This window comes from Ciconia boyciana, chromosome 5 (genome assembly GCF_034638445.1).
Source record: "Ciconia boyciana chromosome 5, ASM3463844v1, whole genome shotgun sequence".
In the NCBI taxonomy this organism is placed as follows: domain Eukaryota; kingdom Metazoa; phylum Chordata; class Aves; order Ciconiiformes; family Ciconiidae; genus Ciconia; species Ciconia boyciana.
This window is the reverse complement of record NC_132938.1, coordinates 85,741,211-85,765,827: the sequence shown is the minus strand read 5'-3', so window position 1 is coordinate 85,765,827 and position 24,617 is coordinate 85,741,211. Positions and strand designations below refer to the sequence as shown.

General features: G+C 48.4%; 2 protein-coding genes across 3 annotated transcripts in view; both read right to left on the bottom strand.

Annotated features, from left to right (window-relative positions):
• Positions 1–24,617, bottom strand: part of BMP3 (bone morphogenetic protein 3) — a 293,266-nt gene that overhangs the window by 10,808 nt on the left and 257,841 nt on the right. The window contains exons 6-7 of the mRNA XM_072861545.1: positions 22,577–22,656; positions 892–1,802 (exon numbers count right to left, since the gene is read on the bottom strand). Coding sequence (XP_072717646.1) covers positions 892–1,782 — 891 coding nt within the window. The 5' untranslated portion in view covers positions 1,783–1,802; positions 22,577–22,656. The remainder of the gene's footprint in view (positions 1–891; positions 1,803–22,576; positions 22,657–24,617) is intronic.
• Positions 22,577–24,617, bottom strand: part of CFAP299 (cilia and flagella associated protein 299) — a 239,618-nt gene continuing 237,577 nt past the window's right edge. The window contains exon 7 of one of the 2 annotated variants that reach the window (XM_072861546.1): positions 22,577–22,653. The gene's annotated coding sequence lies outside the window, so the exon portion shown is untranslated. Of the gene's footprint in view, positions 22,657–24,617 lie in introns of both variants that reach the window. The other variant, XM_072861547.1, reaches the window with a different exon arrangement.

Below are 24,617 nucleotides of genomic sequence, written 5' to 3'. Positions count from 1 at the left end.
ATTTCGGAACTAACTGCTAAGGCCTCACTGTGACAGGAATAAAGACTCCTGAATGTGAGGTTGCAGCGAGACCAAAAGCCCTACCTTTACTGACATTGGTGTTATTTGTGCGTTCCCCTCATTTTAGACCAGCCTCAAATACCACATCCTCCTTTCAGGTTTCGGTAGACTCCAGGGGAGTCCATGCTGCTAATAATGACATCGGGCATTTGATTTTAAGGAGCTGAGCTCATCCACCAAAATCACAGGGCTAGGAGCACGTGACCCTTTCCTGGTACTCACATGCAACAATCTCATAAAAACCAGAGGATATTTCAGAAGTCAGTTGGCCAGGATCCATTGCTTTTGGATCCATTTGGTCTGTCATAGAAGTGATTCATCTGACTCTTTTGCGTACACTTCGAGCGTCCCAGCCGCTCCTATAGTTCCACAGAGTATCTCCGTCACCGTGACAGTCATGCCTCACGAGGCACACTTTTTTCCTAGAGCGTGCTATGCCAACTGACCCCAGCGTGGGTCTGGCAGCAGAGACTCCTTCGAGGCATAACGACTACTGTCTAATAAGCAATTTTCTGGATCTGGCTTGTATTATGTTTATTAAACAGGTTAATAACAAGTTCACACATCATAAGCACTATTCAGGAAATGTTTTATGGCAATTTGGGTTCTGGACAAAAAACTAATACCATGTAATATTTTTTTAATTACCTTTACAAGCCTGTATTTTTACTAGCTGTTCTAACCACTACTCCTTGCAGCACGAGACAAAGATATCACTTATTTACTAGATCCAAACACGTAACGGGTGACCAGCTGCCTTCTACTGACGCAGGAAAGAAAACGCATAGTTTACAGTAACAGACAGTGCAAAAGATTCAATAAAGACCGTACCTTTGGAATTGGGAATTGGCATTCCCCTGAGCAGTAATAGGCGTCGAAGGACTTAGGGGAAATAATCCACTCGCTCCAGCCAATGTCTGCAAAATCCACCTTGAGATAGCGCCGGGCACAATACCTTGGCTCATTCCACTGCTTCCTCCTCGCCTTCTTCAGCGTTTGCTCGTCGAACTGGAGAGTCTGGCTCTTCTGGTGGTGATTCTTCCTCTGTTTTTTCTTACTCTTTGCCCTCTCTGCTAACGGTGGCTGCAAAGTTTTATAGGGTTTTCTCTCTTCCCATCTCTCATCCTCATTGTACTGGTACTCGGCTCCTGGAAGCTCATTATTCTGCAATGGCAACAGGACGTCTGCAGAGCGTTTTCGCCGCCGCTTCCCGAGGCTGCTCCTCACGTGGTTTTCTGGCCTGGGAAAGACCCTTGCCAGAGGATGACGGTGCCCTTGCAAACTAGAGACAACACTCTCTGGCTCTGAAATAGCAGAATCATTGGCATAAATCAGAATGTAGGGCTCATGGCGAGAAGGTGCCCTTTTCCAGGGGTGATGGCTGGTCAGATCCATTTTGACACTGATCAGGAGTTCATTGTTTTGTTTTGCTTCATGCAGGAGGCGAGTGATATCCTTCCACTGCCAGGAAAGGACATCCTGGTAAGCAGTGGAGACATTTACTAGGAAATGTCCGAGGCTCCGAGTCTGGTTCCCAACAGAAGGAAAGGTCCAAACTGAAAGATGTATCTGAATTTCAGGTTTCCTGTGCCCGTGACGAGAACAGCCTCCAGGTTGAGAACAGTTCCACTTAGCATGCAGCAGATCACCAATATAATAATACACCGAAGCTGACAAGACGTTTTCAGACTCGGTGAGTGACGTCAAGTTAAAAACATACATCTCCTGGCTTTCAGGGCTCCCTAGAAGAAGAAATACTTAGATAAGAATACGGGCATTTCAAAACGTTATAGAGAAAGGACCAAGCACATTGCTTTCTAGGTTATACATTAAGTTCGTGGGAAATTTTCATGCAGTGCTGTGGGAACAGGTTTAGGCCACCATTCAGAAAAACGCCCAAGCTGGTAAACTGCTGACCGTAAATCACACGCTTGCAATCTGGTTTCCTTGTAATACCTATCTCCATCCAGAAATACTCACGCATCTCCTACTACTCCTCTGACTTCAGGAAACAAACTAGGTCACAGGAACACAGCTTGGTAACAGACGCACTGAAGACTTTATCTGTCATCCAGAAATTTCAGCGACACCATAGTAAGGTTTTGCTCTTTTGTTTTCCTCTTTCTGCAACATTTCCAACACCCTCCCTCTCAAAATGCACTTAGGTGACTATGGCTACCCTGTCCTGACTAAAGAATTGTCTTTCTTTGCCCAAGACAATTGGGACATCAATGGGACATCAATGGCACTGAACCATGCCTTAGCCCAGACCTAGCCGAAGCTGGAGAAAGGCTCCCACTGGCTTCGCTGGGCACTGGACTGTCTGTAAGCTTCCATTATCCGGTTGAGCCACAGCCTCAGCTGGAAAGAAAACATTTGCTTCCCTGCTAGTAGAGGCTCAACGTGGCAGTGAGGAAGAGGGAAAGCCTGGATTCAAACGGGGCGTGACTCTCAGTGTTGCCACAGGCATTCCAGTGTGCTGCCAGGTAAGTCACTTAAGCTCTGATTGCCAAGCCATTCGATGCAAAAAAAGCCTAGCTGGTTCCTTTAAGCCTTCCACTCTGCTCCACTGTGATCCGGGCCTCACCTACAAGACAGGGACTTTGGGGCCTGTGTGGCCTTTGCTCTTCGCTTCTGAAGATGTCAAAGAGACTATTAAAGAGGGACCCAAACCCATGTAACGTGGTGCAGCTACCTATGAATATCAGGATGCAAAACAGGAAAGCAAACATAGAAAGTAGTACGTATTTCAAAAGCTAAGCGAAAAGACAAATTGAAATCCTGTGTGACAAAGGATGTTTCCTCTCGATATTAACCATTCCTCCATTACAGTGAGACCAATTCATCGGCCCCTCAAGTGGTCAGTGACCTCTGCACGTGCAGCTGGGTCTTCATGACCCAGAGCCCTTCACAACGGCAAGGTTAGAGTTGGGCACAGAAGGAAGTATAAAGTTATTAACAACAGCCTTGCACGCAAAGAAGGAATGCGGCTCGCCTTTAAAGATGTGGGGAGACAGAAACACCAGGATAGAAGCACCGTTTAATCATTTTTAAGGCTTGGGTGTCAGCTCTGGAGCAAGAGACAATTCACCATTTATAATGAGCTGAAGACACACAAGCTGGCCTGACAGCCTTTTGGCCAAGTCAGACATTAATTGCAAGCCAAGTTTCCCTCTAGAATAGTCAGGCCCAGGACTGCTTCAATTACACTGGGTAAATTTAGTCATTCCACCTAGGGCATTTAATCAATTTTCATGCCCGTCAGAGTTAGAAAGTATTTCCTAGTATAGCTGAAGGTAGGTGGACAGTACTGGAGCAAGCCCAATAACCAAAAGGAAGCCAACCCACAATGTCTTGGTTTTAGGGGGTGGTGGTGGCAAAACGCACCCACTTGCCTCTGTGCAGAGGGAAACAAGGCAAGGACAATCCTTCTTCATGGTCGGGATGTTGGTGTATCGATTAGAGGGACGCGGGGGACAGCGGGGTTTCCGCAGCTGTGACATCAGAGAAGTCAACCTAACCGCATGTATCTTGCACAAAGCCAAAGATGCACTCCTAACACAGGCTGATCTGTGAAAACAGATGGCTGACTACTTTAATCCCCTGTAGGGTGCAACAGAAAGGCTTGGGGGTAAGGTTTAATTTTTATTTTAAAATTTCCTGCTTGGACTGCAGTTACGTCTGTCCTTCAGAGTGAGAGAAATATAGATTCAAATGTTAAGGTGCTATTGAGAGCTATAAAACCAGGCTGTATGGAAAAGTCAAATATAGTAAAGCAAAGGTATGGTCTGCAGCCCCCCAAAGGGCTGGAAACAACCCAACGCATTAGGAAAACAAGGGAACACGGAGTTAAACGCTTCTTTGACATCACGGCATGCCAAAACTGTCTCTGGAGGCCGAAGAGACGTTATAGTTTACGGAATTTTGCAAGAGTTTTGCTCTTTTTTTTTTTTTTATTCCAAGCAATGACAAGCATAGAGATGCCCATGGACTAGGGAAGAACAGCCTCCCTGCTTCCACCCTCAAAACACTGCAGTAAGTCCCCTGCCCAAGCAAGTGAAAACATCATTTCCAGTACTGATCTCTCAAAGATTTTGCCAGCTTTACGTTCGGGGTGACCTTCTGTGCTTCCAGCCTGCGATAGCCCAACTGCTAACGCCATGCAGGTAAGTCCAGCAAAAGACCGTATCCTCCCTCTGCCTCCCCATCCCCACCCCAACGATCCAAGTGGCCTCTTCTTCTAAACATTTTTTTCTCATCAATATTCTAACCGATACATTGAAAAAAGCAGGAATCGGTCTCACTAGAAAGACAGATCCCTTCTCCCCAGTATATCACATGCATTGCTTCATGAAATTAAGGGAAAAACAACATACACTTTTCTCAGTGACACAGGGGAAAAGAGGCCCAATCAGTTATGGAAGACACCCTTGTTTACACATGCAGCCCAACCCGATGGTGGATCACATCGGTAAGTTCCCAATAGATGAAAACTAACTAACGTGCCAAACCCATCCAATTTCTAGCTACTACTTATGCCTGGGGAACTAGATTTTATTTGAATGCAATCCTACTTTTAATTCCTCAAGCCAAAACTGGCTGTTTATTACATTTGTACTAAGCACATATGAGGACCTGACCTCCCCTTGGTTTGTAATCACTAATATAATAAGGTTAATATGTAATTTGGCAGAGTACTAAGTACATCAGTCATAGGAACCAGAATTTATGATGTCTCATGAGCGCCTGTTAAAGAAGTTATTATTTGAATCACTGTTGTACGTTGAATGACAAGTTTTGATTTTAATTTTTAATAAGAATTCCGGTTAACAAATACTGCCTGTTCTAAATTGGCATATTGTAGTGGAACACAAAACAAGCTGCTTTTGTTTATACAGAAACCCTAGATGGCGTGAAACAGACACAGGAGGAATATATAGTTTTGATTAAAAGCAAAACCCGAGAAGCCACTCTTAGTATTTAACTCTGCACCCAGGAGTAAGTGCTTGCAGCAGGTGGTGCTGTTTTCTTACCGAATGACCTCCAAGCTCAAATGGCTCTGAAGAGTTTTCCCATCATTCAGTCTGCAAAATCATCTTGAAGCCAGTTACTGGTGGTCAGCACAGATGCCTTCGGATTTGCTGGATTCCGGCTCAGAAAAGCCCAACTGTGTGACCTGGGTTTCTGTCACAACTTAGGAACACTGTGTCAAACACATCTGTTGTGCGACAGTGATACCTGACTCTCAAATGTGAGCAATGCACTGAAATAAGCATTCCCCAGGCTAATCGTTACCCTTAAAAATGACAGACACGTCAAGGAAGATTCAGCTTTAAAATATCTACAAATGCACCTTTTCCTCAGGAAAATTTCATTTCACTTAAATGAAACTTTGTCCTTAAACCCAGAGGACAGGAACCGCTGAAATTCTGTCCCGACAATAAGGTAGTTTAAACTATTAGCCAAGGTCAGGAGCATCGTTTAGACTTTTCAGCAGCGTCAGGAGGTATCGAGTAGCATCTAACCAAATTTCACTGTGATGCGGGACGCTTTCCCTGAGCCTCATCCAGCTTCCTCTACTGGCGCCAGTGAAATTTTACTGACTGACGTGAGCTGAGGCTTTAGTCTTTACAATGACACTGATAACACCTCTCATTTAAACAGTCTGATTGACTGATTTCCCCCCTCGCTAATCCCAAAGAACCCCAAACAAAAACCAAAGCCAAATCTAAGTAGGGCTTTAATTCTGATACCTTGTCAATGTCCAGGAAATGGTATTTCCTAGGAGGCTGCCACCAATAGCTCCATGTCCAATGGAGGGGAGGAAGGGGCCAAACTACAGGGTGAAGTCCATCGACAACTGCTCAGCAGCTGGTGGAACGAGGCAGACTGACTAAGCCCAGCTAAGGCCTCTGGCCATTTTGCCCTCTACAACAAGACCTTTAAGGTCTCAAAGGCAACAAGATCTCCTTGCAACAAAGCCCTATATTGGTCTAGAGGGATAAAGTCAGCTTTGCAGGTGAAGGAAAGTAAAACACAGGCCCAGAAACCTATGCCCCAGAAGATTATGGCATCACAATAGCTTTTCTCTTACGTTTTCAGTATCAAACAAAAACGGTGAAAACAGCAGCTTTGCAGCAGCTTTCTTCGTGCTAGCTGCCCAGACAAGAAATGGTCTGTTGCAGATATAGACGAAGACCTGATGCTGAATATGACCCTTCAGAGGGATGCTGGACAGAAGGTCCCCCTCTGCCTGGGCTGGCTCTTAGGATCCAGCAGCGGTGGGAAGATGTTACGAACGCTGGGTGTCCCTGCGCTGCAGGCAGCCGCTGGAGCGAACTCGCAGTCGGGTCCACCACCTTACTGCCTGGCAAGGTTCTGTCTGCTGTCTCTGAGCGGCCGTACTTAGTAAACCTCACACTCATTTGCAGCAGTATGCAATACAATTCGGTGGCAACTCAGTATTATTTGAGCAGCGGTAACTTCCCTGGCTCACTCGATGCACTTCCCAACTCTGCAAGCAGCAGATTTCTATCCGAGCACCGCTACTTGAGCTAAGTCTTTTAGTTCTTTCTTACTTACAGTGAGTTCTGCTAACTCAGCTTTGCTCTTTTGCAGTACAAAATAGGAAACGCAGAAGACTTCGCAGCAACAAAGCATGTAAGGAGGAGAAGATTTAAGAGGAAACAAGCAAAGGGAAAGTATGTGCAACAGAGCTATATGCAAGGAATACGCTGCTACCTTCCAGATACTCTGAGGCCAGATTTTAATGGCAATCTCTGCTCCCCTTCAAGGGATCACCGTATGTCGCTGCCAGCCTGAAGAGGAATTTTCAAGACCAAGCTCTGCATGACAGAGCTCTTTTGAATTGCAATAGGTAAGACATAGCATCACTACACTGTAAATATCGCTCGCTTCTACAGTGTGGAGCTTTGGAGCGGCAGCCACGAGCTGGGCAGAAAGGTACTTGACAAGGAGAACGTCTCGTTGTTTGTATTCACGTGGAATAGAATTTGGAAGGTACATGCAGTTAAATAGACAGGCTACAGATTTATTGGCCTCCTCGGCCCATATGCGAGTCATTATTCACCTGTGTGCTCTCCCCTTGCTCGAACAAAACCCAGACCCCAGTAGCACCATGGCAGAGCTTGTACTGGGCCAGCGTCACTTTCCCAGTCTCCTGCACAAGTGACAACAGAGCTCTCTGGGGTGGAGGAAGAGGGAAGGTACGGTCTCTCCAGGCGTAAAGCAGAAAAGCCTTACTCTATCACACAGGTGGTTGTCACCCGGACGCCAAGTCAGGGTGTGCCATCACTCGCTGTCTGGGCTATCGGAGGTGCCAGCTTATTTACTGATAGCTCAGACTAGAAAGCGACCCAGCTCACAGCACTACAGCTGAAGCACTTGTACCCACCAAATCTTCAGAGGCACGGCCCATGCTTCCTCACCTTCCTGCAATAACCCACAGCTGTATGGATTGCCTGTTACTGGCACTAAAAAGGTATTTTAAGAAAAAGCAGTAGGTCTGTGGAGACTGACATCACCGGCATGAACATATTCATGTTACAAGGGGCATTTCCAGGCATCAACAAGCTGGAACGAGTCCGTTAACATGCGGTGTGTTTACCTTTATAGAGGATGCACTGACATTTTTATGGACTGCCAAATTTATCCCACGGGTGAAAAAGGATGCAATAACGAGGACTATTGAGTTATATAGTCATCATTAGCCATCATTTAAATGAGATATTAAAGTGGCGCCCTTGTGCCAGCGCACAGTTAAGAATGTATCAGTGTTTCCGTTGTAAAACTTTGTTTTCATGGGTTCATAGCCCAGCTACAAAAGTTCACTCAGAGCTGGAAATGGGAACAAGTTCCAGAACAGGAACACAAATTTGGAAGCCAGATTTCTTCTTTTCTCCCACCTTTGCTCTTACTTGATCGCTGCTTCCCCCTTAGCAATTTGAATATTTCGCAAAAGAAAAATATAGGATCCGGTCCTCTCTTTTTAAAGAGCATAGGACTTGGTGTCAAGCTGGTTTTATTAATTCTTTTAGCAAAGCAGGTAAGGTCATAGCAGCTAGCAACTTGATGTAAAAAAGTAAAAAGTCCACCACTCTGATTAAAGCTATGAACTACTTAAGAACTTCAAGAAGCAGCAATGGTGCATGGTCAGGATCTAACTTACGTGTGGATTTTATGATATGAAAACCACAAATATACACACTGTGCATCCTAAATGTGCTGCACAGCGGGCAAATGATCTCTCTTCTATATATTTTAAGCAGAAAGACCACAGCAGGTCTGAAAACTAAACGTAGTATCGAACTTGAAGCTAGCATAGGCTAAGCAAGTAAGGAGGTTGCATCAATAAAGTACACAAATCTGGGAAGGGGAACAAGAAAAGCTGACTCTTCTCCTTCTCACAGACACGATTAATTCCACTTCAGCCGGTGGCAGGAGGTCGGCTGTATGAAAACCAAATTGTGTGCAGTCTGTCCCCTTGACCCCAGAATCCTTCACGTGTGAAGCGACATGCTCTAGAAACTGTGACCGACTGGGGACTGTGAGCACAGGTCATCCATGTGCATGACAGCACAGCGAGACAGGCGGTAACAGAAACCAGAAAATTAAAATTCTGGTTCTGGTCCTGAGAGGCCAAACCTACAGATCCTGCCCATTTGCCTTAGACAAACCATAGCTTAACGGTTTTCAAGTTCCTTCTGCCTAAAAACTACCAGGATGTTGCTGCTTGCATTTTATTTATAGGGGTACAGCAAAAAAACCAAACCAAACCAAAATAACAAACTCCCCAAACCCCTCAAAACCACCCCCCCACCCCCCCCCCGTCTCCTGCCTGAATATTTTTAAAGCTCTCGTTACAAAAGACCCTTAACGTTACTAGAGCTCAGAGGCCAGAATTTGGCCCGCACTGGGTTTTGCAGGCTGATGGCGGCCGGTGACTAGCCGGTTTCCCTGTGCAGTACTTGGTTTCCCCTGTTTGCGTGGGCATTTCATAACCACAACAAAGCAAAGAAAGGCGTTTTGAAAAGGAGGAGAACATAGTTCTTAAACCACAAGAATTGGCCTAAGGGTAGGTGTAATACCTAAAATTACTTGAAATTCAGTCAATAAAAAAGAGTTTAAAGTAATTTCTGACTGTATAGCTTTACTATAACATTGTTAGCGGCACCCTCCAATTAAGGTCAAGTTTTTTAAATGACTCATTTGCAAGACATGTTCCTTTAGCGATGCTACGATTAAAAGTGCTTTCAAAAGCAAACTGAAAGTCTTGCGTTTGAGGCTTTTATCTTTCCGCTCTCTTTTATTTATTCCGTGCTGTATCTTTCCTCCAGATCCTGAGCCTCAGAAGTCGCAGATCAGCACACCTCTACGGGAAGCACTGAAGGTAAGCAGATTTGTATCAGCTGGAGGTCTGGTCATTCAGCGGTTTCACTAACTGGCAGGAGAAAAGAACGGTCGTGTGCAGAAACTGATGCACAGACTCGACCGTAGTTTAAGAGTACGCCTGCCAGAAGCGTCGAAGTATTCTGCCCTAACTCACGTATCATCTGACCTTCTTCCTAGCTGTCTTTTTAAGGGTCACAAGGGATGGAAAACCACTCGCTGTTGTGGTACCCACAGGTAAAGAACCCGAAAAGGCTCTGTCTTAGGATTTTTACTGAAGCAGAGCTCACTGAGACCTGGCCTAAGCAAGACAAGGGATGCTACTGTCATCCCAGAAACATCCCACAACAATGACACAGCTCCACAGAAATCACGGCCTGAACATCCTTTGACTCAAATACACAGGCATAAGTTAGAAGAGTTAAGTCAATGAGAGAGAACAGTGCTGTGGTGTAACTAGATATACTGTGAATGATGTACATCCTTACTTCACTTGTAATGGATTTGGGGCCTGGGGCTTCTTTCAGCTTTGTCACAGGCATCAGAGGTTCCTTTTTTGAGTGACTCAAAGCGAACAATTATGTTTTAAGATAATTTAGCAAGATCAACGGAAAACAGATTTCCCTGATTAGAAGACCACATGAACGTTCATCAAAATCAAAAGCCAAAGCCCCCAGCCCAAACAACAGACCACTAATAATCCGGCCTAGTCGTGAGATCTGGTGCGCGAGAGGTTTCAGGGCAGCGTAGCATGGAAACTTCAGAGGTGGCCATGCAGGGCTGAAGCTCTCGTCCTACGCCCTCGGAGGACTGAGCCGCAGAAAGAGAAACTTGCATGTAACAGTTGTTAGGATGCTTCTTTTGACTATTCATGTCTTAGTTCTTTCTTGTTGGCTGTCCATTGCAAGACCGCAGCTGCCGTACACAACACTGCTTTTCTTGGACTAGAAACAAGGATGAGTTTCAACAAATCCTACCAGTTCTTGGTCTCACCACACAACACTCTATCTTGCGGGGTCTCAAAAATTTGTCTGGTGCGTTACCTGGAGGATCTGGGAAAGGCCTTTCCCGTGTGCTGCAGAAAACCCAGAAGCCCTCCAAGGGGAAAACCGAGGACAGAAAGGTTTCACAGCCACATTTGAGAGTGGTGTTTCAGAAAAGAAACAGTTTCTCTCCAGAACGTATACGATTAAATTACAAAATGTGCGGTTAAGCTGCAAATGAAATCACTAAAGATCTCCTTCAAGGCCTTTTGCTGTAGATGCAGGAGAAACAGGCAGACTCCTAGGGAAGTTCTGCTCATCGCAGACAAAAAGCTGTCTCCTGAAGGGGCTGGCAGCAGGGATGGTAAAACGTGCTGAAGGAGTAACGGCAACATCATTTATTAATTTAACTGATGCAGCCACATTAAGGACAAGGGGAAGCCTGTGGGAGACTGAAATTTGCAGCCGCGGAGTGCAACAGTCAGAGCAGAGGATCTGGAAACAAACTACCGCGAAAGGGAAAATGCTGTCGATGTGCCGTTTCCATCGCAGGGCTGGCCAGGCAGTCGGGTGCAAGGAAGAAGTCAGAAACCAGAAGAAGCCTTTTCACTCCCCTCACCGCCCTGAGGAATGTTTCATCTAAGGGCTTTCTGGAAAGGCGCTTCTCTGCCATAAATAACCACACAAAATGAGCTGCTGCTGCCTACGGTGAGAGAAAGACAACAGCTAACTGGTTAAATATTTTGCATAACTACTTATAAAAGTGTCAAAAAACTTATAACCACTTCCAATTTATTGCTTTGGCACTTGAACTGTGAAAGTATTAGAGGAGGAGGAGGAAAGGGATTAGTGAATAGTGTGTTTATAGGACTGCTGCCACCCAATGTCAAGTGAGAGTATAAACATAATCAGAAAGACCACAGAGATGGGATTTCAACCAAAGGCCTTCTAGGTTTGGAACAATAAATATCTTTAATCAGATATACTTAAAGGAGCAAATATCGCTCTGCTGGGATTATTACACACCCCCCCCTTTTTTTTTTATTATACCTTCCCCTCTTTCAGTGAGGGAACTGCATATTTCAGAACAAAGCAACGTACATTAGACTTCATATTGCAAAAAATGGTCACGTTAGAAAGACAAGAGAGTTACTCTGTAGGAGCCGAGGAGTCCCAGCTCTCCATCCTCCAAAACCAGGGTACTTACGCCTCTAAAGCCTCTCTCGTGGGCAGAAATGTTACTTGCAGTAACATATGACGGAAAGCATTTATAGGGCTGAATCCTAAGACACCAAAGCCATTCATTTATCCATGGTATTTGATCTCTGTGCAGAGCTATCCTGTAATAGACATTGCTGCCTTTGAAGAATCAGAAGTAATGACTCGCAAAGAAACCTAAGGAAAGTCTGGCACCCAGCTCTCAGTTTTCTGGGAGAGGAAGGAATCAATGCAGGTCACTGAAACGCCCAGACAACACTCAGTTTTACTGACAGATGCTTGTCTGTGAAAAAGCCATGGGGGCGATCCACTAGTGCAATGAAAAATAAGAGACTGGCAAATCGGGCTGCTGTGTATGGCGTGACAGTTGTCATACAAACAGCAAGCTTTTGGCATGCAGTGGATTTGGGAAGGGTATCCCAGCAAGGGTCTTGTTTGGGTTGTGGCATTTCCACTCAGCCCTCGCAGAGGTCAGATGCACAAAAAGCAGAACCCTGGAGTCGGGGGATGCGGTGCCAAGACAGTGCCATCTTCCCTTTCTGCTAGGACGCAGTTCTTTTGGGATGTTGCCATACACACATCCATACACACATGCTGTTAAATACACACACACACGCACACACCCCCTTACGAAAAGTAACTTTATGTTTCCATAAATCTACCTGTGCATGCCAGTCTGTAAACACGGAGAGATCAAAATGCCACCGCCAAAGACGCTGAGATGCAGTATTTACCATGCACGAATTACGCTTCAACTAAACCCATTTGCCGCTGCCCCTAATTGCCAGTACTGTCACCAGCGTCTCAAAACACGCACTTTGTAGACAGTCTAAAGGATCGCCAAAGCACGTTACTGCTCTGTCACGTGCAAAACAGCCCTTGGTTTCGACAGAAGCTACACACGCAAAACACCGATAAAAGGAGACTCCAGAGAGAGTATGTTAATTACTCCACTTCCCTCACGCGGTACTCAGATATCGCATGGCAGAGACCGAATATCGCACACAGAGCTGAAGAGATAAACCAGCAATTAAATTACGGGAGACAACGTAAACGCGATATACTAAAATACGCGACCGCTGCTGCAGGAAGCATCGCTTCTCTAATCCTTTTCTCATCTTCTTCCCAGCGCCAAGTTCCCCGGGCGCTAGGACAGCTGTGTCACCCGGTGCGCGGCTCCGCGCAGGACGAGCGCTACTCGCGGGGGGACAGGCGGACCCTTACCTTCAGTTGTGCGGATCCGAACCCTGTTCACCTGCCCAGCGCCACCCGCCAGCGAGCGGCTGCGGCAGCTCGGGTAGCCTGCCCAGCGCCGAGGGCTCCCCGCCGACAGCCCTGCCCTGCCCTGCCCTCGCTTCGCGGCGGCGGCGCGCCCGCAGCCGGGCCTGCGAGCCGCGGGGGGAGCGGCCGTGCCGTGCCGGGCCGTGCCGGGCCGGGCCGTGCCGGGCCAGCCCCGCGCCGTGGCCATGCCCGCCCCCGCCGCGCCCCCCGGGCTCCGGCGCCTGCTCCCGCGAGCAGCCGCGGCCCCGCTGCCGGCCGGCGGCCCCGCCGCGCCGCCCCCGCGACGGGCTCGCACGCCCGAGGCGAAGCGGGCGGTTCTGCGGCTCCCGAGGGGCCGGGGTGCCGCGGCGAGCCCCCTCCTCGCCCGCGGGGCCCCTCCTCGCCCGCGGGGCCCCTCGCAGCCCGGCCCCGCCGCGCCCCGCGACTCACCTGCAGCCAGCGGGCGGAAGCCGCGCACCGTGTTGCCCTGCCGGAGGTGCGGCCCGGGCAGCCCCGGCGGGTCCTGGGGCCGCGGCGCCGCCGCCCGCCCCCCGCCACCGCCGCTGTACTGGTCGTAGAGCCGCAGCATGTGCTCCGAGACCTTGTCCCCCGGCTGCAGCCGCTCCGCCCGCCGCCGCTCCTCCTGCTCCTGCCGCAGCCCCGGGCCGTAGTCACCTGCCGCGGCCCTGGCTCGGCCGCCCCGCGCTCCTCCCGGGGCAGCTCGCCGCCGCGGCCCGACCCAGCGAGCCTTCAGCCCGTCCCCCAGCGCCAGGCACAGGCAGCCCCAGCCCAGGCACAGGCACAGCACCCAGCGGGTCGACGCCGCCATCCTGCCCCTCCGGCCCGGCTGGGCGGGCTCCGGAGTCCCCGTCCGCCGGGCTGCCCCGGCCAGCGGGCGGGCGGGCGGGACCGAGACCCCCGGCGAAGTTTGCTTCGGCCAGACGCAACCCCCGGCGGCGAGGGGTGCGGATGGGGCTGCGCTATAAATCGCAGACGGGGTTTCCCCTTTTTTTTTTGGGGGGGGGGGGGGGGAGAAGAAAAGGAAAAAAAAAAAGAAAAAAGCGGGCTGGAGGAAAGCCCCACGGAACAAACCGCCCGTCCCCGCCGGCGCTGGCCGTGCAGGCTGCGCTCTGGCGAGAGGCGGGGGTGCCGCGGCCCCGCGCCCGACGCTCGCTCCCTGCTTTGAGCGGGGCCGGCGCAGCCCGGGCGAGCTTTTGTGGGGTGCGCGTGCGAGCGCGAGTGAGCCCCGGCGCGCGGGGCCGATCCGTGCGCTCGCAGCCAATCACACCGCCCTCGCGCTCGGCCCCGGCCGCGAGCCAGAGGCAAGGCGAAGGGGAAACCGGCACCCGAGGGCAGCGCACACGCGCGGAGACGGAGCGGGACCGGGCGCCGGCAACGCGGGCGCTGGCTGCGCCCCCGGGGGCGGCCGGGGAGCGGGGCGGCGGGACGCGCCCCTTCCCACCTCCACCCGGCCTCTTCTGCGGGCAGGGAAATAACGCCATCGCAATACACCGGGGGTCCCACGTCACGCCGCACTCGGCCTTCTCCCCCCGGAGAGCCCAGGGTCGGCTGGACCCAGAGCACCGTCCGCGGCAGGCAGGTGGCAGCGACGCTAGCCGGGCCGTGCTGGCGTTCAGCGCACCTCTCCCGGGGGCCGGCCGCGCTCAGAGCCGCTCTGCTTCCTGCCCTCCCGCCCCGCAGCCGGCCAGGGCCGGCAGAGGTGTCCCCAGCAGCCTGCAGCCCACGGGAAGGGGCAGGCACCACGGCCAGGTGAAAGGAGCACAACCCCTTCGGCACATAACCCTTCCGTGGGCTGCACGGGAGCCGGCGGGGAAATCCTGCCCGTCGGGACTCCTCCACCACGGCCGGGCACAGCACGGCGTTCCGTGCTCGGCCGAGAGGATTTCACGCGCCTCCTGCCTTTGCTGCCTTTCACCACCGAAAGGGCAGAAATCTCTCGCCCCCCCTGCCAGCGCCACAGCACCGGACAACGCCCCGGCGAGGTGCAACACCGTCCCTTCAACGGCTTTGCAACACAAAGGGTGCCTTGCCTCCGACATCTGCTGGGGGAAAACACCGGGATGGAAGAGAAGCCTCGCTGCGTTTTCGCAGCTTATAAATACGGTGGTTTGCAAGAATGACTTCGTTTCTAACCTGGAGAAGGGAAATAAGAAAATTGACTTGCAGATTCGTATATGGAGCTTAGCACACCTTATTTCCAGCACGGGGCGTTCGCATTTTCAACGGGCTACAGAAAGCGTATCATTATCAAGCACTAAATATAACACTAAAATACATCATGTATTGGAGGCTGAACTAGCCTTTCAAATTCCACTGAATTTGCGATCGGTAACAAATATTGTGATGCAGTTTTAATAAACCCATCTGTAACTACAAGAGACAAGCGCCTACTGGAAGGTCGGGAGGAAAGAGAAGATTTTCAGAAGCACCGAGTAATGATTTTTATATGCTTCTGTATTTGAGTGCTCTAATACAACCCATGGCAGTGTCTCATTTTTAAACAGTTTTGAGGCATCAAATTTGCCATATGCATCCCAAAATTTTATCCATACATGTACAAACACACACAATTTCAATATTAGTGCTAATGGGAAGATTAACCATACTTTTCACTTCTCTATGTAAGAAACTTACATTAGTGCAATATAAAAACTGTGCAAGTGAACATACATAATTAAAGCCTTAAGGCGTGATCGAGTGTTTGGAAGCAAATAATAAAACCAATGCAGATCTCTGCAGGAATAAATGAAAATGATTCGAACTGATAGCTAAAAAATTCAGCAGAAGCAGCAATCTCTGGCTTATATCCACAGCAGAACTGTCAGTCTTTAGGCAACTGAATTGCTATTTCAACTTCAGTCATGTTATTTTCTACTGGTGAGAGATGTGATTTAAAAAAAAAAAAAGGCAACACACCACAACTCTTTAAATGAAACAAGCATAACTGAATCCTCTCTAAAACCTACAGCACCAAATAATTGGCCACGAGAATGCGATGTTTTGCATATCCAACACATCCACCAAACTGCGGCCTGACTCTTGAGATTGGACCACTGTAAATCAAGAACGACTTCAGTAAAAAAAAAAAAAAAAATACTCAAGAGACCACACGTATCTAACACCATACTCAAGCAAAGGAGGATTAGACAAGGACTAACTTAAGTTCAGCATGGAAGCTCAAGCGCCCTACTGCTGAGCTTTTATTTAAAATCTTTTAAGTGTTAGCAGAAAGCTCTGTTTATGCAAAATTAATTCAGAATTTGGCTCCCAGAGCCTTGCCCCACCGCTTGACTGCGGTTGTTTAAGTTAAGCGTCTAAAATAGAAAGTTAGCCCTGTACAATCCTATCACAGCCAGTAAGGAGAGAGAAAGAGGACACTTGGTGTGAGGCAGAAAGGAAAAAGTGACTTCTCGGGGCATGAGCTGCCTTCTCTGAATCCCCCTTTTTAGACGGCTGTTGCAGTTTTTGGAGCGCGCTGCAGAAGAACACGTTGGGTTTCAAGTACCCCTTGCTTTATGGATTGTCCCTGTGACATGGTGGGACGCTCATTACACGCAGTTCTGTGGCTCCCAAAGTTAAAAACTATCCCTAGCTCCAACTGGACATGAGATTTTTAAGCACCAGAGCACTGTGACGGCACAAACCAAACCAAACCAGTACCCGTAAGGAGTTGCTCCTCGTTAGTAAATAACGGCCGGCAAACTCCCAGACCTGACTTCTGAGGTAAGAGTGCTTTTGCACTTCTCTATTATTCTTTCTCCATTTCTTCCATGGAAGTGCTGCAAATCACTAGCAAGTTTAGCATTGTTCAGAGAACAAAACTTTGATCCTGTCCCAGAGAGCTTACAGTTTAACCCCACAGGTTTCAGAAGAGTTGTGCTGATTTCCAAGAGAAGAAAGAGGCCCCCTGAAGCCATGTATCTAACTGCATTGGTACCACGTGCGATGGCAAAGCCGTGTTCCTAGCCTTGACAGAGGGCCATGGTGCTTCCATTATAAATACGATGGAAGTAGAGGCACCCACAGGCTCACCCTCAAAACAACGGTTCTGACAGTGAACCTTTTGAACTGCAGGCATCAGTGAGTGCCACCGCAACCACCCCTTCCTCTTACAGACGCTGTTATTTCCAACCAGGAGGCACACTCTGCTTTTTGGCTTTGGTAAAACAATCCGAAAGATCAAATTCAATGGGTTATTTAGATAATGGTCAGATTCCAGCTGCTTCTACAACCCTATAATAATGTGTTTGCATATAGCATTTATGGGACAGGACGGGAAGTGGAAAGAAGTAATTCACAAGTGGACTGGGACAGCGATGTAACAGGAAGAGGACGTGCTGCGATACACGTCCAGGCTGCCTAGCTCACCCAGCGCAGTTAGACCGAACGCCCAGGTGAAAGGACTGTGCAACTACTACTGCCAAACGTGGGTGCGTTACACCATTGCCCTACCCAATCTCAGTAGGAAAGAGAAGGAAAAGGACCCAGAACCGGTTAAAATAGATCAAGACCATTAAGAATGAGACACTGACTTCCATTCGATCTTTCTCCAGGTTCTCCACTGATGACTGATAGCTCAATGACTAGTCATCTCTGCACTTTTTTGGGTGGGGATACTAATGCACGTGACCTCGCTTTGCACCTTTCAGTGACGTACCACTCCTAGCTTGCAGCGAGACAGGCCCTGAGTCAGCGTTAGCTTGCTGGGGCTCTGGTAGGAGGAAAGGGGGCTACGAGCTTTACAGCTTTCCACAGCCACCCCAGAGCGCAACGCAGACAGCAGGGGAGTTCCTTTAGGCACCCTGCCAAGCAGGGGGGAGCTGCTCCCCCCAGCTTTGCAGCAGAGCACTCCCCTCCCTGCAGGTAATCCTCCACCTCTTTACGTTGCTCTCATGGGGCACCGAGGGGCAGATGCCACTGAAGAATCTGCCCTTGTTCCGGCCTTTAGTGACTGTTTTCACAGTGGATGAGATATTCCCGTGTGCAATATGTTCCTGTCCCCATGAAACCCAGCAGGATAGTTTAATGCTCGTATCAGTATAAGCAGAGTCCAAGCTTGTAATTCCGTCCTGCTCCCTCATGCATGCTAAAATTACTCCATAATTCTACTAATAATAAGTATCAGGCTCACCATGCAGCACTTCAGCAATGTACTATGCAAAACCAGACCTTGCCCTGAACTGAAAGGACTGTCTATCTTTTTGGGATGGTTTAATCTGCATGACCCCTCTTTTCTGTAAGCTTTCTGCTGTGGCTGACCAACAAGAAACCAGCTAATCCCAGCTGTCATGGTCATTTTGCTGGGATGACTGCCTCAGAACTGGGAACTGTCCCAGTATTACTGACTGAGACAGCATTGCTGTTCCTTTCCGGTAGGGCAATGCGCACCCAGTAAGCGTGCCTAAGATTGGACAGTGATGCTGCACTGGAAGGACCCAGGCTACTTCAACACCCCCAGCCCTCACCATTCTGTGTAAGAGACGGTGAAACGCAGTCTGCTGGTCCTGATCTAGCCAGGGAACCAAGGTTTGGCAGCAAAAAGCTGTGCTTAGTTGGAACTAAGCAGCTTAAAATCCACAAGGGTGATTTTCTCTCCATCTTATTGCAGTTTTTGAAGCACATATTAAACGTGTGCTCAGCACTGTGCAGAAAATATTCCTGGCTACAAGCTTGCATTGCGACTCTTAGTTCACACAGCCAGTACACAGCAAACACACAAGGAAGTACCAGTTTTCAGTGCAAGTCAAGGCACTATTACAGTGGAGTAAGACTTTTTTTCCAAAGCTCCTCTGAACTACCACAGCAGAAGCGCAGGGCAATGTGCCAAAATGGGAGTCAGTGGACCTGCTATTCTCGACCGCTTCAGGTACTTCCAAAATTCTAACAGGGGACCACCACAAGCACTCGCGATGATGAGTGGTGCCTATTTGTGGAGATTAAGACACCTAGCTTTAGGTGTCTGTTTTCTAGCCGGGTGTCCGTGACGCCCTTCTAGTCAGTGCAGGGAGAAGGATCTGAAGAGCTCTTCACCTCACCCAACAGCAGGCTTTCAGTCAGCCAGTTTGCTGTCCACGCAACTGCAAAGACACTCTTGGAGTTGTACCACCCTGACTTTCAACTTCGAAGGCTGGAACAATATTCCTGAGTTAGACTGTGAGCCCTCGAGATGATTCTGTAGCCTTCCTCTTCAGGGGCAGCCAGGTGAATCTGTGGAAAAGAGGCTCTCCAGATTAGCACCCACTTTTGAAAAGATACATCTTGGCACACAAACAGCAGCCTCCGCATATGAAAGCGGTACCTGAATTTGCTGACGGTGGGGAGAAAATCTTATTTCATCAATTGATGAATATTCATCACTACTGGTTTGCCCATTTAATGGCCTTTGATCAGTTGGCAGAAGCAGCTCTGCTAGCCATGGTTTCTGTCAGCCATGGTTTCTTTTCTTTTCTTTCTATCTATCAATGTTTATTGCTAAGATACAGATGTATTAAAACACTGAGAGGTAGGCAAGGGGATTTGGCAAAGTGAGAAAATGGTTGCATTTCAAATGAAATATTTTGGTTGAAATAAATTGTGGTTGGTTAGTTTGGATTCTGACTACGTCCCCATCTGAAACTCTCCACGGGCATCTTTTCAGCTCAGTTTCTTTAACGTTTTACAAACAGCAATGAGGGCTATGGAAAGAACCTGTGGTTTGGTTTTCAGTAGATATTTTGACACTGGCGCTACTTCCAGAATGGAAATGTAGTTCTGCAGTTTTTCTTAATAAACTTTGTGGCCTCAGTCCTGCTCCAAGCGAAGCAGATGGGTGCTCTAGCCTGGTTGCGACGATTGGCCAAGTTTCATAGGGCCAATATACTTAATAACACAATGAAGTCAGCATTCACTGATACATTTTACTACTGTGCTTCATTCTCTGACAAAATTAATATTAATTTTAACTGAGGCAGCAATTTCACGCGCTTCCAGTTTAGTTCTTGGTTAAAAAAGGAGTAAGTTAAACATCTGTCTTCCAAAAAGCAGATGGCGAGCTCCTTGAAAGAGAGTCTGCTAGCAATGTGTTGGAAAGAAGGAAGAAATAGGATGGCCATGGTGCTGCTCTGACGTTTTAATCTTTTCGACCAGAATGGCCAAACAAAAAGGTCAGAACTGAATCTCTTCCCAGAGCAACGAGAAGTCCAGACTCAGTTTCACCCAATATGACCTCAGTGTACGCAACAGATCACCGAGCATCAGAAACTACTCGTTGTCGCCTGTTGGCGTGAAGCAGCTCCCTAACGGCTGAACTGTGCCCTTGCAGAAGAAAGGCAAGGGACGGTGGGGGCACAGGAGAAAGTCTCTTCCACCGGATCTGTCAGAGTTACGTGGTCAAGAGGAGGCGTACCAACAGCTGAGCACCAGACAGTCTCACTTCAGTCTCTGGGAAAATCATGGAGCGTGTCCTCTCGGGACACATTTCTGGGCACGTGAGGGAGAGGGAAGTGACTGGGAACAGTCAGCACAGATTTGGCAAGGGCAAATCGTGTCTGACCCACCTGATGTCTTTTTCTGATAAACTGACTGGAGTTGCACGTGGGGGAGACCAGCGGATGACATTTACCTCAACTTTAGCCAGGGTTTTGCCACTGTCTCCGACACAGTCACCGTACGCAGGTTTGGACATTACCATCTGCACGGCTGAAAAACTATTGAAATGATCAGGCTCAGAGGGTCGACAGTAATAGGACGTATTCCGCTTAGAGCCGCTTATTCCGATGTGAGCCAAAAGCTTGTGTTTGCTTTGTATCAATATGCAGTCAAATCCTGAGGTCTTTTCTTTGGGCCAGATCCTCAGCAGACGCAAACTACAGGGCTTCACCAATTTCAATGTTATATGCACAGCCGAGACTCACCATATTATAGTAGTCACGCTTAAAAGATTGGCAGTGTTTTTTTCCGAGACGCAAGAATATACTTACTCGCTAAGTAAACTAATACTATTTCACTGATTTAAGCTGTAATGATTTTCCTCATGGAAGCTTTTGACCTAGGAAGTGCAAAAATTGTTAGTAACAGTGCTGAAATTTAACATCCCAGCTTTTCAGCTGTCAGCAGAACTGATCCCAATTACGCCTGAAGAGAAACTCAGGGGAACGAAACACCTGAACTCGTCCCTGAGCATGGGTCCATGTGGTGACAGCTGATGTGCATCCTGAGCGGCTTTTTGAGTCGTCTATTGATAAAGGCAAAACAAGTCACGTAGAAGGCTACGAAGGGTTAAAGAATGCGTTGAGCCCTAATGTTGATGCAACAGCAGTAAAAATAATTTGTGCAGAATGAGATCTAGTCCGAACTTGGTGCAGAAACGCTCTACACATTTTGCATTTTTAGTGGAGATGACTAAATGTGGTGTTAATTTCTTATTTTTCTCCCTCCACTTTTTTTTCTGTCTCGGTTTGTCAAACGTAGCAGCTCAATGGCATAATCATCAAAGCAAGCGTGGAATAAAAGCTTACCTACCTTTCCTGTGTTTATAAAAACAAGGCAAACATTTCAGTATGATATACGGACAGGCTCCACATCTCAAAATGCTGTCCAGCTTGCTAAATCCCTTCTTTGGAATATCCGCATAAACTCATCTGCCTTTCTGCACAGCATACAAATCATTTTGGTACAAACGTACAAATCGGGTCTTAGCCAGTCTGGAGGGCAGGTCTCTACCCAAAACAGCTGCACGGGCATGAAAAGCTACAAAACGTGCAGACAGACAAAAAGAATAACCATCACCACGTGGGACAAATTCTGCATACGTGCTGGTGTGATTATGGAGTGACTCCATCCTATCCAGTGCAGTCACTCTAGATTTCTATCTGCGGAGCCGAGATAACAATTTGGACTGCTACAGATAATCTGTAATTTTTTATTTTTTTTCTTCCTGGCTCCCCCCTTCTCTTAAGAAACAGGAAAAATGCAAAGAGGTCAAATAATGCTGCTCTAGAAGCAGGCACCAAACTCCAGCCGGTGCATGCACGTGCACATGTGCGCGTCTACCGATGCACTTTCAGGCAGATATCCGAGGCAAAATCTACCTGAAACTATCTGAAATTCTGGCAATGCGTAAGACAGCCCGACTGTCTTTCTTCCCTTTAATAGTACAAAAGTTACTTGCCTTACAGCTGGGCAGAACTGGACTTTCCAAGCTGATTACCCACCTATGCTGCTTCTGCCACAGTACTATAGAAAGAGAGGGTCGGCAGGTGCTTCTCATTTGCTCTCGCCTGCGTCGGTGAGGACAGGTTATCCGCAAACATCATCCTTCCGAGCTACGGCCAGTGCAGCTCCAGTCGGGTCCGCAGATCCTGCTCCTTCCCTGCTGGGCCCGAGCAGCTCCTTGCTAGGACAGCTCCATCCCAATCCAGCACAGAGTCTCCAGTTTGTGGAGCAACCTAGCCTTTTTATTCCTTAGCCCCGGGCACACAGTATGCTTCAACCTTAATTAAGTTTATTTAAATGATGAGCAAGTCCTGTGCCATTGTCGGGGCCAGCCTCACCACCCTCCAGCAGCCCCTTTCAAAAATGCTATTTAAAACCTCCACCAAAAACTTCCAGGTTTCCACTTTTCAGAGCTTGCCATGTAATGCACGTACCTGGTAACTTCACAGTTGTTTGTTCCCTCCACACAAGCAATTCGGAAGTCCCGGGGAAGAGGAAACCACAAATACTCCTTCTGGGGGAAATGAAATAATTACGTATTTGCATAACAAAGTGACATTAGCAAAATCTGTTCAGCATGCGAAGGCCAATCCCACACTTGCGCTTATTAGTTGCCTGGCTTTCAGGCTTTCCAGAATTTCCTTACAGAAGCAATCTCTGCTGCTGCGGCTCCTACATCCCGGTCTCCTCGCTGTCATCTGGTGAATACCTGCCTGCAGCTTCACCTTGGCTGGCTCGCACCAGCCCTCTGCACCATCTGTTTGCCTGTCTCAGGTGGGCTTCTGTGTATTCTGCTCTGGCAGAGCTCCTGCCACCGAGCCTTCGGGTCAGCGACACCAGCTTTGCTCCCAGCAGCACGTCTCCAACCCCACAAAGTCACCCCCGTTCTTACCAGACCTATAATCTCTGGCTAAGGTGTGTCGTCCTGCCCCCCCCGAAGCCATCGCTCCAGAGCAACCCTGTCTTTTCTCACTGGGTTCGGTCTTCTGACCCAGTCAGCAGAGCCCTCTGCGGTCACCTCGGAATGCCTCGCTCACCCTAAGCTATGTCGTTCCCCTACATCCCCTACATACGGACGTTCCCGGGCACAACACCGTGAAGTTCATAACCAGCCCATCAGCCAGCAGTGCCTGGAATCGCACTACACAAACTGCAACAGGCAGAGCCGGCTCTCCCCTTTTAGCGGGGAACAAAGTGGCGCTTGCTCTCTTTGAATCTCCTCGCTCCGGGTCTTAGAGATGTGTACAGAAAATAGCCTTTCGCTAGGCAGGGTCACGGTGAGAAACCTGTACCAAACCGCGCCTGCGTACGGCCGTTACATATGTCCATTATGCTTGCTTTTTCACGCTCGCTCGACTGGGTGTTTGCTCAGGTGGCCGGCATCAGCCTTCCCGCTGGAGGTGCCTTCCCAGCATAATTTCTTCTCTCGGGCTTGGAGATCACATGTTTCTCTCATCACGGAGAACTTCTGCTGTGGGATCTGTAATAACTCTGCTTGGAGCTGAGCTGAAATAAAACATGCCTCAAGCGAACAATAGCCAAATAACAAGAGCGATGTTTTTTCTTCTTGTAAAGAGCGTGTACTGCACACAGGGCTAATCTGCATGGCTTCAGTACATTCAGCACCTGTGTTTTTGTTTTCTTTGCAGTGGGAACAGTGGCTCGGCCTGCACTGCTTGTCCCTGCCTGCCTTGCAGAGAATTGCCCAAAGGTTTTATTCATTTTTAATCTGATTTCTGTACGTGGGGAGCTGGAGTTAACGGAGGATTTTCCCCTACAACCTCTTTTGCTGATGGCCAAAAGGAGAACATCTAATGACCAAGTTGTACGCTGCCTGGAGATCATCCTGTTCTTTACATGAGATAGGGGTCAGCTGTTAAGGTGCTGCTGCCACCCCCCATTTCCTTCTTTCAGCTTTGAAGGTGCAGCTAGATTGGCAAGGCTGCTGCTGGAACCACGAACTTAAGAGTTCATGAAGTCCTGCTGTGTCTTCTGAGCCGATACCTTACTGTACAGCTACCAAATTCAAAAGCGGGGCTTAATTACCACCACCGCTTGGGTTCCTCAGACAGCTGGCCTTCCACACAACCACTTTTGGTCAGAGAACGCAAAGCTGCTGATGCCTCTCCATAAAATCACACTGAACTCACCAGAACTTCTTTTCGTGTAATATGAAGTGTTTCTAACTATGTCAAAGCGTCCTGTGGTGACAGTTAAAGAACAAAGAGCTTCAGATTTTGGTGTAAAATTACTTTTCTTTTCAAAGCTTTGTATTTTGTACGAAATAATAACTCTTCCTGTGATTCTGCTCGTGGCTCAGGATGGAGCTGTTCACCAGCAATCTCGTGCTACTTTTCAGCTTCACTCTATTATCCAAAATAACAACAACAGTTCCGAACATTGTTGCAAGACCAAAGATCCAGACTCCACATAAAAAGAACAAAACTATGATTTTGGCAGGAGAGGTAAAGAAAT